At 38.1% G+C, this 12,231-nt stretch overlaps 1 protein-coding gene across 1 annotated transcript in view; it reads left to right on the top strand.

The window, feature by feature from the left end:
- Positions 1-12,231, top strand: part of LOC119778384 (MAGUK p55 subfamily member 7-like) — a 71,413-nt gene that overhangs the window by 17,789 nt on the left and 41,393 nt on the right. Inside the window, exons 4-7 of the mRNA XM_038277573.1 lie at positions 399-484; positions 1,761-1,835; positions 3,152-3,348; positions 3,634-3,698. Of these exons, the coding sequence (XP_038133501.1) occupies positions 399-484; positions 1,761-1,835; positions 3,152-3,348; positions 3,634-3,698 (423 nt within the window). The remainder of the gene's footprint in view (positions 1-398; positions 485-1,760; positions 1,836-3,151; positions 3,349-3,633; positions 3,699-12,231) is intronic.

Genomic DNA, 12,231 nt, shown 5'->3' with positions numbered 1-12,231 from the left:
TGAGAGTTCCTCATTCCGTGCGGCAGAGAAAGGCTGTGTTTAGGAATGATCTTTCTACTTTAATTTAAATCAATCTACTCTTTAAAACGGAACACAGATGCCATCGCTTTGCTGTTTATCCACGTTTCCCATCTGTATGTCTTCACTGTGTCCAGCCTGTGTATCAGCTCTGCCAGAATCAAGCCAAAGGCGAATTTCCACATATGTCCTCAATAAAATGATGATTCCCCTCCAATCCCACTGATCACCGTCACTGTAAACATTCATCTGCTGTTCTGTACACAACCTGAGGCTCTGAACATGCTGCTCTATCAGACAGGAGCTCCCTTGTGTTCGAAGATATGAGTAGTAGACCTTAGACTGATTATAGAGATGTAATCTTGCTGTTTTCATGTCAGGGCTAATTAATGCTGGAGATGAGCTGATGGAGGTCAACGGGATCCCTCTGGATGACAAGAAACCAGAAGAAATCATTCGTATCCTGGTATGATTCATATATTTTCATGTGTCTGGAGGTTTTTTCTTTGTTTCCACTTAACTTAAACCAAAAAAATCCCTCAATTGTGATAGCAAAGGTTTTTTTTAAAGCTTCCTAAGGCTCCCTATCACTACTGATAGTCGTTTCTCTGAGCCATTTCTAGCCTTTAGACCATGTGCATTGTGCTGCAGTCTTCTCGGAGGAAACTGATGCTGTGTAGTTCCTCCAAGCCGCCATTTCCACAGGCATGAAATGAACTCCATTATGGAATTGAAGTTTTTTAGGGAAACATTTAAAAAAAAACAAAAGAGTCAGTTAAGCTCTATGCCCTCTAAGATTAAACCTTGAATGCGTTTCAAACACACTCACGCAAGGGATTGGTTTTACAAGAACTATGTTTAGCATGTGTAGTTTAGTTTTCCACCTACATTTAGATTCAAGAAATGAGAACAGGTCTTTTAAGCCAAAATTGTGAAATTGTAAGTTTTTGTTTCCTGAAAACAGTTTTAGTTCCCTTGATATCCCATGTTTGCTGATGATACTGTGAGCTATAGCGAACGTCAGTTAAAAGACAATCCGGGGAGAAGTAATGATGTGAAGATATCCAAATTGAAAATCTAGAGAATGAGATCCAAATAAACATTTATAAATAACCAGGAGATATTTCAAATGGTAAAGCTGTAGGGAGAAGAGATAATCAAGGTGAATGAGTTTAAGCATCATCAGTGTTGACGAAGAGAGAACAGTTCATGGTTAAGTGAAAGTAGACAATTGTTAGCCATAGATTATAATGAAAGGATAGCTGTAAGAGATAAATAAAAGGTGTATAAGATATAATTTAGACTAGTTATAAAGTTTGGAAATGGTAACAAAAAACTGAGAGACTTACTTTAATACAAATGAGTGTCAGGGACAGACGGATCATGGTAACTTCTTTAAAAAATTTCGAAATGGAAGGTATATATATAGTATAGAAGGTATAGATAGATAGATAGATAGATAGATAGATAGATAGATAGATAGATAGATAGATAGATAGATAGATAGATAGATAGATAGATATCAGATATGTTAAAGATAGAAGATTAAGATAGAGCTGCATCCAACAAGGATGTGATTTATCTGGTTGAGGTGATGATAAGGAGAATGACATTAACAGTTCACTGAACAGCTCAATGCAATGGTAGTTTCTAAACACCAAAGGGAAAATAAATAAAGATACATTTATGTTGTGTTTTGGTGGTTGGCAGCTTTCTTAAGTCTCTCTGGTTCTTCCATCTAGGCTCAGTCACAGGGGGCCATCACGTTTAAAGTAGGTCCTGCTGGGAGAGACGACGTACCCCTCAGAGAGCCAAAGGTCAGTCATTTATCATATCCAAACTGTAGCACTGTTGGCTAATTAATGTTATGGTTTTGTTTGATCCATGTGCCTTCTTGGTTTGTGAGCAATTCATTGCTTTTTCTCAAAGTTCCCGGGGCGGGGGGAAATTGTGGGCCCCAGTGACTGGTTCTGTCAATGTTAGGGCCCAATCCTCGTCTCACTGGTATCAATGGGCACTGTTGGAATTTGCACTAACAATGTACTTATTTCCTTCTGCCTGAAGTCTGTGTTGGTATTCAACAGGAACTATGTTAATATCATCTTATATGATAGGGCTTATTTACCTGGAAGAAGCAAGGATGATGATGTGGCTGCGTCACCATGTTTCTAGCTGCAGACAATGAGTTGGTGTCAAATGGTACCATGTTTCAGTACCTAAAGGTATCATTGTGACACAGACAGAATGGAAGAGTGGGCTTGTTTCCAATGCCCATCATGAAAAGATAATTTCTTGCAGAAGAGGTTGATGACATTAGAAGCTGCTGGCAAAATAACCAAAGCAAGCCTCGCTTATAGAGAGCCTTCAGGGGTTTGGCATCTTGAGTGTAAATGCAAGGCGGAATGAACTCACCGCAGTAGTTATGATGCAAAGTAAGTAAAAGCTAGTAGTAGGAATGCCACTATTCTGAGGAAGTACCTCGTTATTCGTAACTTAGCTTTTGCATGAATAAGTTGTTGGTAGCACCTTGTCAGGTCTAACACCTAAAACACTGTAAAACAAGGAAAGAAAGGCACAGAGTCAGAATTCTTTTTACTCGCAAGGAGAGTAGGAAGAGACCGTGCAGGTACATCTCCACCCCACTCTGCCGGTCTCCAGCTTTCTCCTCGCTATTTATTAAAGCCAGAGGGGGGGTCCCTAGTTACACAAACTGAGGTTGCGCTGAAGGAATAGGAAACAAGAAATACAATTCAATTTGCAGTCTCATGGAACAGGTCAATTTGCATTTAAATGTCTTGCGGTCAAATGGTCTGAGGACTTCTGGTCTCGTTAAGCCTGAGCAATACTTCCTGAGAGTTGACCTATACTGCTTGTGCAACACCTCTCTGGAAGAGTAATATATCACACATTATGCATCATAAGAACAAACATTAAGTATCTTATACATAATTATTCCAACACACCTACAGAATTTGATCAGGACATTGGTGTCCATCCCTACTCACTAGTCACCGCTGCAGAGGTCACTACCTTCCATAATCTTAAGCACCAGCTGCCATGCCCTGACCTGTGTAGATTGGTTTTTACCCTTCTTCTATAACAACTATAGGGCATCTGTTCGAAATGTGTTCAGGTATTTCTGCGAGCGCTCTTTGACTATGATCCAAGCAAAGACAATGCCATCCCTTGTAAAGAGGCTGGTCTGGGGTTCAAGAAAGGCTCGATCCTTCAAATAATGAGCCAAGGAGATGCAACATGGTGGCAAGCAAAGCATGAAGGGGATGCTAATCCACGGGCTGGTCTGATCCCATCCAAACAGTTCCAAGAGAGGTAAGAGCCATCTTTGACTTTGTCGTAATTTTGCGTTGCGGCGCTAAAAAACATCAGACACAATGCAAGGCCCATGGCCCAAGAAGCAAAGATTTTCTGTTATCATTTAAAAATCTTTGAGGTGGACAAGAAAAGTGTACCCTTGGGATGTGATTGAGTACTAATAGTACAGACTTAGTAAAGTTTGGACAATTTGACACATTATGGCTTCTGGTCATTGCAGATTTGCTTAGAGTGTTAAATATTTGGTCAGGATAACTGATGTTTGCATCCCATTTTTTCCAGGAGATTCGCACTAAGGCAGCCTGCTGTGACACAGCCACTGCAGCGGACCCTGAGTAGGCGATCCTGTGAGTATTTGTGACCTTCTGGGTAACTAACAAGAACGTTAGGCTGGTTTGATAGGGGGCGGGTTAAAAAAAAAGATAAAGGTCTGAAAATGTTATTTCTTAAATGACCGTACCCTTAAAGCCGTGTATCTATAGCAACCATATAGCTATGCTGCTTAATCCTTTTTATCAGAGGAAGTTTTCTGCTCCGGTTTTCCTGGTTATTCATGGCCAGACCTTCCCTACTCCTCTTTTCATGCATTGATGCAGTTTAAGTCATTTGGGAACTTGAATAAAAGAAGAAGAAGGAATTTTCACATGAAAACGTGTTAGTTTTTGCATTGTTTATTTAAAACAGCAGATTAACAAGCTCAGATAAAGCTTATGAGGGATATTTTATTGAAGTCTAGAACAGAAGGAGAAAACATTCAACACAGCAAAGCGGAGCTCATCAGGATGTTCAAGATTTACTTCAAGATACTTAAACTTACCCCTGGTATCTAAGAGTTTATGCTGTCGATGTCAAGGGAGCCTTAGTTTGCTTACATCATTTGACATTGGATCTGCAACAATACAATATAAAGTATAATGTTGCAGTTAGACAAACATATTTTAAGAGGATCATCCATCTTCTAGGTCTGCTTCCAGCCTGCCTCTGATTTATGGATGTTTTCATTTCCTCCTTATGTTCAACCACACAGTGGCATACATGCTGCTGGATGGCCAAAAACAGCCCACTGAAAGCTCTTAGACAGACGCCGCTCTGCTGCTCCCTCACTCATTCCTCTCAGGAGTTGTGGGATTTCTGACCCTCTTCTTTGAGCTGCTGGAAAACATTTCTCTTACAGTCCAGCATGCTGTGAGCAGGAGTTGTGCTGCAGCAGTGAAAGGAAGTCCTCTGACATGACTGACATGGCCCTCAGTGGTCCGAATGGATCAGCAGCAAATGATAACAAGTCTTTATGTTTGTGCTCAGTTGTTCTTTCTAAACAAATCTGTAGAAAATGCTCAGAGTGTTGAACAAAGAGCAAAGAACTAAAACAGAGTCTGAAAGAGAAAGAAGAGAAAGAGCAGAAGGAGCTGCAGAGCAGTAGATGGTGAGAGGAGCCATCAAATGACCACAGTCAGAAGCAGATGTGGGCCTGAATCTACAGAGAGATGGAGGGAGATAAAGCTTGGCTCTGGGCCCGGTTCAGGCCGTCCCAACATGGCCCCGGGGCCATAAACTACAAGCTAGTTATAGGAAACCTTGGAGAGCCTGTAGTTACTGAACAGAGGACAGAGGTGGTGATTGAAGAGGGGGTGTTTTCCTCTTTCTCTCCAACCCAGGAGCTCCGTCAGCTGGAACAATATTGGTGTTGGCGAGGGCTGCAGTGATCAACTGTTTACAGAGCATACATCTTGATCAAGTTAGCTTATCTTTCATTGCAGTAAAGCCAGCATTCACGTCTATCAGTAAAGGGTATATATAATCGTTTTTGATTGTTCTTTATTTGAAATTGATATAAACGAGATGGTTTAGGCTTTTTAATTTATGTTGTGCATCTGGAAAATAATCATGAGCCAGCACTGATTTCTCATTGAATTGAGGCCGAACCGTTTAAATTTTGTAAAATTATTGGTCAAATATGCATTTCCAAATACATGTAGTCTTTAAACTGCATTAAATAAGCATTAAAATACGCCTAATTTTATTAGTATGTTCCACATTAATCAGCTTTTTATTCAGCTCTCGGACGTGAAATCTGTTAGGTTTATTCAGTGATGATTATAAAATTAATGTGTGCTTATAAAACATTTTTGCAAGGGGATGCTCCACTCCTCTCTCATGATTCAGTCAGGAGACCATCCTGCCTTGTCATTCTGATGGAGCATCCTGTCTTTATGAACTGATAAATCGTTCTGTCAGAACAATACTCTGTTTGTAACCATGGGTCATGTTCTGTTAATAAAATTCTCTGCGGAGGAGGTCCAGGGGGAGACAGTGTGTTTGAGTCTGGGGTTCAACGGTCTCTCCTTTCTGCAGAAATAATTGTATACATAATTGTGTATTTCAGTTCTTCCTTTTTCAAAAAACCTACATTTTATGAACCTGACAAAATCCCCATCCTCTATGTAGCAAGAGGACACTGCGGGTGAGTCTCTATGAGACTCTACTGAGGTTTGAGCCTCTGTCTATTGAGGATAAAGTAGAGCCCTGATTGGATAACACGCCAAAATACGCCACTTCCAGTGAGGCTCAGCTTCTTAGGAGGTCTATGGAGCAGGAGCGGGTCATGAAGCTGGCTGTTTGATGCTGATTGGCAAACATACAGCAGCATTTTTGACTGACAGGGGCCAGACAGGAGGAGATTTTCCTCATGAATCGAGAGGGGAAAATGGGTCATTTAGTCAGAACAGTCATTTTGTCCTGCACTCTTGCCGTGTTTTATGGAGTTTATAGATATTTTTAACTGTGTTAGTGAAGTTTTTTAGATGCTTTAACATTTTTTAAATGGAATATTGGACGTATTGAGCCTCCCCTTTTCCAGAGAGCCACTGGTAACAGCATTGTTCCAAAGTGTAGTAATTAATTTATTTCCTGAGAATTCAATACACATTTTGATTATAGCATAAATAATTCTTCTTTAAATTCTAGTTATTTCTCTTTATGGTTCATCTGTCTTTATTGAAGTATTTATCAATGTTTAAATTAACATTGTTTTCTGCTTTATAGTACTATTTTTTGTGGACTTAATGACTGTGTTAATATGTTTTCTTGATTTCTGATGCAATTGAAATTAAACGTTTTTCCTCCCTATCAAGCTGTAGTGGACGCTCCACAGACATGTTCCACAGATTTTGTCTCTCTAGGTAATGGCTTAGTCACATGCTTTTTAGCAAAATAGATTAGTTAGATGTAGATTTAAAATTATTTGTAGTTTCTTTATTTAACAGCAGTGGGAAATAATGTAGATTATTATTCGTAACCATGTTAGCTGTAAGGTTAGGGTAATTTAGATGGTATAAATTAGATATAATACCTGAATTTGAATCAAATGTGTTAAATAATAAATATTTTTAACTTCAAAGGGATACTAAAGGAGGTTTTCAGTGATAGATCCACTAATCTTACACTGCAAAGAATAAATCAATAATAAATTTTTCTGTAAATAATATATTCTCTGTTCTTGGAAACTGGTAAGTAAGAAAATTTGCCAATAAAATAATTTGTTTACATTTAAATTAAGAGAAAAGCAACAACTATATCATCATAATTTCAGCTGAATATTAAGTTATCTTATTTTAAGTCTTTCCATTGGCAGTTTATGTTATTTACCTGCTTAACTTATGGGAAAATAGGCTAATTTTTAGAAAATGTTTCTATTTTTAGATCATTTTTTGCAGTGTATTTATCATGTTGTAATGAGTTTTAATAAAAGGAAATCTTTAGAGCACTGGAAGGCTAGCAGCTAGTCCACCGGAGCCCCTTATGTGCTAACTCCATGGTAGGGATGCACGATATAATCAGCCCCCTATCGGTATCGGCCTTAAAACTGAATATCGGACATCGGCCACCCCACCGATATTTAACCCGATATTTGATCAGCTTCTGAGTTTCTAAAGTCTAAAAAAAAATAAAAAATACTACTTCTTCTTCTTCAAACACTTCTTTTTTACAGACTTAAAAACTTCTAAAGTCGAGGGAAAAAATATTGATACATTAAAATATCACAATATCTTCATTGCCATTTAAAAACACCATATCAATCTCTTTTACTAATGAAATATTGCTATATGTCATCGTTATGCTACGAAATCCCCCGAAAATTCACGAAATGTTGCCATATTTTTATATGTTGATATATTGACGCGGTATCGATCTATTTTACTAACAAAATCTCACAAAAATTTGCTAAATATCACGAGAGTTTGTAACAGAACGATGAAATTTCACAAGATTTTGAAAGTAAAATAGATCCATACCGCGTTTTTAAAAAATCAATTTGATATCAGCATATGAAAATATATTTGAGTATATTATTTTTCAAAGTGTCAGAAATGGATAACAAAACTGCTATTTTCAATGACTACTTATTTTTGTCCAGCTTTAACATCGGTATCGATCTCGGTTATCGGCTACATTAGTTTTAAAATATCGACATATCGGATATCGGCCAAAATCCCAATATCGTGCAACACTACTCCATGGTTTTTAAAACCTACTTGAACTGAAAATGTTCTCTCAATTTATATACATATATACCCAAATAATGGCTATACATGTATAGAAAGCTGTTATCAGGTGATGGCATTCTATATCTCCAAATTATTAAGAATATTTATTGCTAAAGTGTTGATAATCAATATTACCTAAAGGTCTTCCACCGTTCTTAGGATTTCTTTGCTTCATGTCAATGTGAAAACATTCTCCTCCATTTAAGGGAAGTAATGCTGAACGTTAAATACACCAATTCAAACTCTGTTTATGTAATAACTTCTAAATAGGAGAGTTTTTGCTATTTTTCATGTTGCCCATCTAACCATGAGCTTTATATCAGCAACTGCTACCACTGTAAGTTTATAATCTGCTCTTGCCTGTATTCATGAATTTATTCAATTTTGTCTAACATATATGAGAGGTTTGTGCATTTAACATCAGCTTTAACTCCAAAAACATTTCCATTAGTTAATAAGTAATATAAGATAATGGAGGTGAAGGGATTCAGTGTGTAAATGTTTCACCACCACCATTCCTCTTCGTTCCTTGTCCAGCAGCCTTAGTCGTGATGAAAGTTAAATGTTCCTTCTTTTCTGTCCAAAAGGCAAAAAAAGTTGATGGTTCAACTAATTGATCACAACAGATTTTATTAGGCCATGAAAAGTGTGGATTAGCTGCCTGTGGTGTGTTTGAAATAGGTTTGTAGTTACCAGATCTGCTTGGGCCTGTGCATGCCAGTGACGTTGCGATATATGATTGGCTGAACGTTGCCACAGGACGTAAAACATGGTTGCTGAGACGATAACGTAATACAGTCTCTGTGTGCTAAGTCGTGAGCATCTGTAGTGTTATTTTGTCTAAGTTTTACCTGATGGATAACAAAACGGAAAGAATATGTTTATGTTGAACAAAGTAATTACAGGACCATGCTATAAAGGGGGAGAGCTGGGTAGCACTGTGGCTAGCTCGGTCAATTAGCCATATTAAGTTACACTATTTTGAAATTTCTGTCAACAACAACCATTCAGTAGAATGGTTGGTTTTCTTTATCTAAAATCTCAACAAAAGTCATTTTTTAAGATGTTTCATTTGTCCTCCCTTGTTCTCAGATCTTAAGATCTTAGCACTGATTCTTTTTTTGCACATTGTTAAGTGCCAGGGCTCAGTTTGTCTTAGAACTCAGTACTTGACTTCAAGACTGAGAATTGTCTTCTATTTTCGGTTACTTTAGATCGCCAAGGACAGGTGAAATAATAGCAAAAATGGGAAATAATATGTTGAGACGCCAGATGAGGTCTGATTCTTAAGAAACTAGAGCAAAACAGTTTTTTCCGTGTGGCATTGCCATATCATGACACCATAAGAAAGGGCCGGGCCCCAAGCAGATCTGGTACCTACACCAATGTTGCCAGTCAAGTCCTTCACAACTAAACCATAGGAGTTCATGTTCGCTAATCTCCCTCTTTGCACCAGTAGACAGCCAGAACAAACCATTGTGACAATGCCACAGACATTTTTTGCCTGCTCCAACTCTCCTTCTGCAATCAAGATCATAAAGGAGAGATTTAGAGACAGTCTCTACTAGGGGTGGAACGGTTCACAAAATCCACGGTTCAGTTCGGTTCAGTTCGGTTCATGGTTTCATGGTCAGGGTTTTCGGTTTGGTTCGATATATGTTGATTGTTAGCCTGACATGTTGGTCGTGTTGCTGTTAGCATAAACAAAACGTGTTGCACAATGCTTGCACACCGTTTTTATCCACAGCTTTCTTTCCGCCGTCATCGTAGGTCACTCTAAATGCAAAGCGGTCCCATACAGCAGACCTATAAAGTGCTGCTGGCGCGTCTTCCAACTCCTGTTCTTTTCCACTCGCCATACCCACACAATTCTCCACAACAACTGATTTTTTTCTGCTACACCCGGCTATGCTGCTTCGCTTCTTCTTCTTCTTCTTGTTTACTACTGGTTGTTGGCTATAGTCGCAGTACCGCCACCTTCTGCTCTGGAGTGTAAACGCTTCGCCTATGAGAAAAAGGAGCAGCGCATGAACCGAACGCAACACACGCGAACCGAACCGAGACAGTCGAACCGAACGGTTCGGACGGTTTTCATAAACCGTTCCATCCCTAGTCTCTACCCTCAGACTATCCCTGATGAATGTTTAACAGTCTGAGTGCTCAGATTAAAGCCACATATATTTGCACTAAATCACATCACCAAAAAAATTTAATGTTTATACTTATTACCCTTCCTATATGTTTTGGTTTAAAACATCTTAAATTGGAGCCAAATGGTTAAATTCCAATTCTTTGTGTGTGAACAATCCTGGAGAATGAATGTGGTTTTGAAAATCTCCATAAAACTTATGGAGGTTTTCAAAGCAAAAGAACATCAAATCTTTTGCTGGTACTTTGTCTGTTGGTGGTGTGTTTATAAGAAAGTGGTGTTAAACAACCGTGGAGCTTCATTTCCTTAGAACTCTCACCTAACTTATATGGACTAAGTTGTTTACTCTTCTAAATGATTCAGATTTATTTATTCTGTCTGTTTTGTCTTTTCTCTCTGAAAGATGATGTGGATATAGAGTTAGGTATGTTGCTTCTCTTTTTCTTACCTCATTGCTCAAAATAAGATATTTTAAATTAACTAACATCCATTCCTTTTTTTTTTTGGCACTCATAGCTACTGACATTGAAGGTACTGCAGCTTTGAAATCTCCATCCTATTCCTTACTCATTGCAATTCTGAATACCAGCATTTGAACAATCCATGGTTGCTACCTCTTTCTAAGTTTTGTGTTTAATGTAAGGTCAACCTCTCACCTTTCTGTCCTATTGTGTTTTCTTGTCATTCCTTTTGTTTTTAATTCATCATAATGAGAACTGTGACGTTGTACCTAATGGTTCTAGCTTTTCCAGATTTTAATGGTGCTAGCTTTTCCACATTTGTGAATGATCATTGTTATAGATATCAGTTTGCGCACAACAGCAAAAAGGAAGTATATGCTATATTTATTGCTGATGATAGATTATTGAATGTTAGCCCCTTATGAAAGCGTGACCTAATGAGTTTCAAAACTCTCCAAGTCTAAATACAGTCAACATGGTTTATGTATAACAAATGTTGGTTGGTACATATGCAGGTATTGCTGATTAACCTGACTCCGCCAGATGGATTTGCTCCGCATATCCATCTGGAAACCTTCCGTTGAAGTAATTTTGGGAAGGGGCGAAAATACTGGTTATCTGATTGGCCTATGTTGGTGATAGACGGGCCAAATAAACCAATCAGATCAACGAAGCATATGGCGTACTAACAGAGCCACGACGAAAACACAACCACAAGCCAGGCTGCTCTTGCTGAAACCAGTCGAGAGAAGAGCAAAAACATCTTTTCCACTGAGAAAAGCCTCCAGAGCAGTGTTTTGCTCTTCTTTCAGTGAAGAAATACTCTGTAATTCCGATAAAACTTGCTCGATAGCCACGCTAACGCTAGTTTCATCGGCTGAAGCCGCAATGTTCTTTAGACTGAACCGTCGCGCTTCTCGTTGCGTCACACCTCAACCCGCCTCAAAGCCAACGCTGACTGGACGTTCGTTTGGTGAACGGCTCCAAATTTTCTTTAACGGAGAGTCTCCAGACTGATTAGCCAGTGAAACCTTGAAAGCTCGCGAGATCAGGATGGTCTCACGAGGCTAATTGCTGATATCATCAGATCTGCTTTGATACCACTTAGTGGTTAAGAGTGTCAACTAAACGCATTCAATATACAAGAAAGGATGCAATTACAATCCGAATAAAATCTATCTGATAAAGTCATTAAATTTTTCTGTATCCAAGTTAGTTTGCGCAAAGAAAAGAAAATTAATAAGGCTTACTGATATTTTTAACAAATGATCTATTTTAATGCACATGTGAGTAAAATTAAAAATTGTATTTCAGATTTTGTGTTTGATGCTTTTCAGCATCACTTGGCAAGAAAGGAATGGGAATGAGCAAAATTTGGATAATTTAGGACTAATTTAAGGTTTAATTTGAATATAATAGTGAAATTATATGTATGTTATCTGTTCTTCAAAATTTGATATAATTGATTTAGATTTAGAGAAAACTGATTATTAATAAATTATGTATGGTTCATTATGAATTGATCCAATCAACTAGGTTTCCTTAGAACATTTTAACCAATCTGACTGTATGGTTTTGTTAAAATTGTCCCTAAAGTACATTGTGAATCGGCACTATATAAATAAAATAAATTAAGTTGAATTAAGGGAATAAATCTGGCAAAGATGGAGCAATTTCCATGTGTCTCATAGCAGCCAAAATACATTTCTAAAAATAGGAAAACTTT

This window comes from Cyprinodon tularosa, unplaced genomic scaffold (assembly GCF_016077235.1).
Source record: "Cyprinodon tularosa strain WSP-4 unplaced genomic scaffold, ASM1607723v1 ctg1323, whole genome shotgun sequence".
NCBI lineage: Eukaryota > Metazoa > Chordata > Actinopteri > Cyprinodontiformes > Cyprinodontidae > Cyprinodon > Cyprinodon tularosa.
This window is presented reverse-complemented; position numbering and strand designations above follow the sequence as displayed.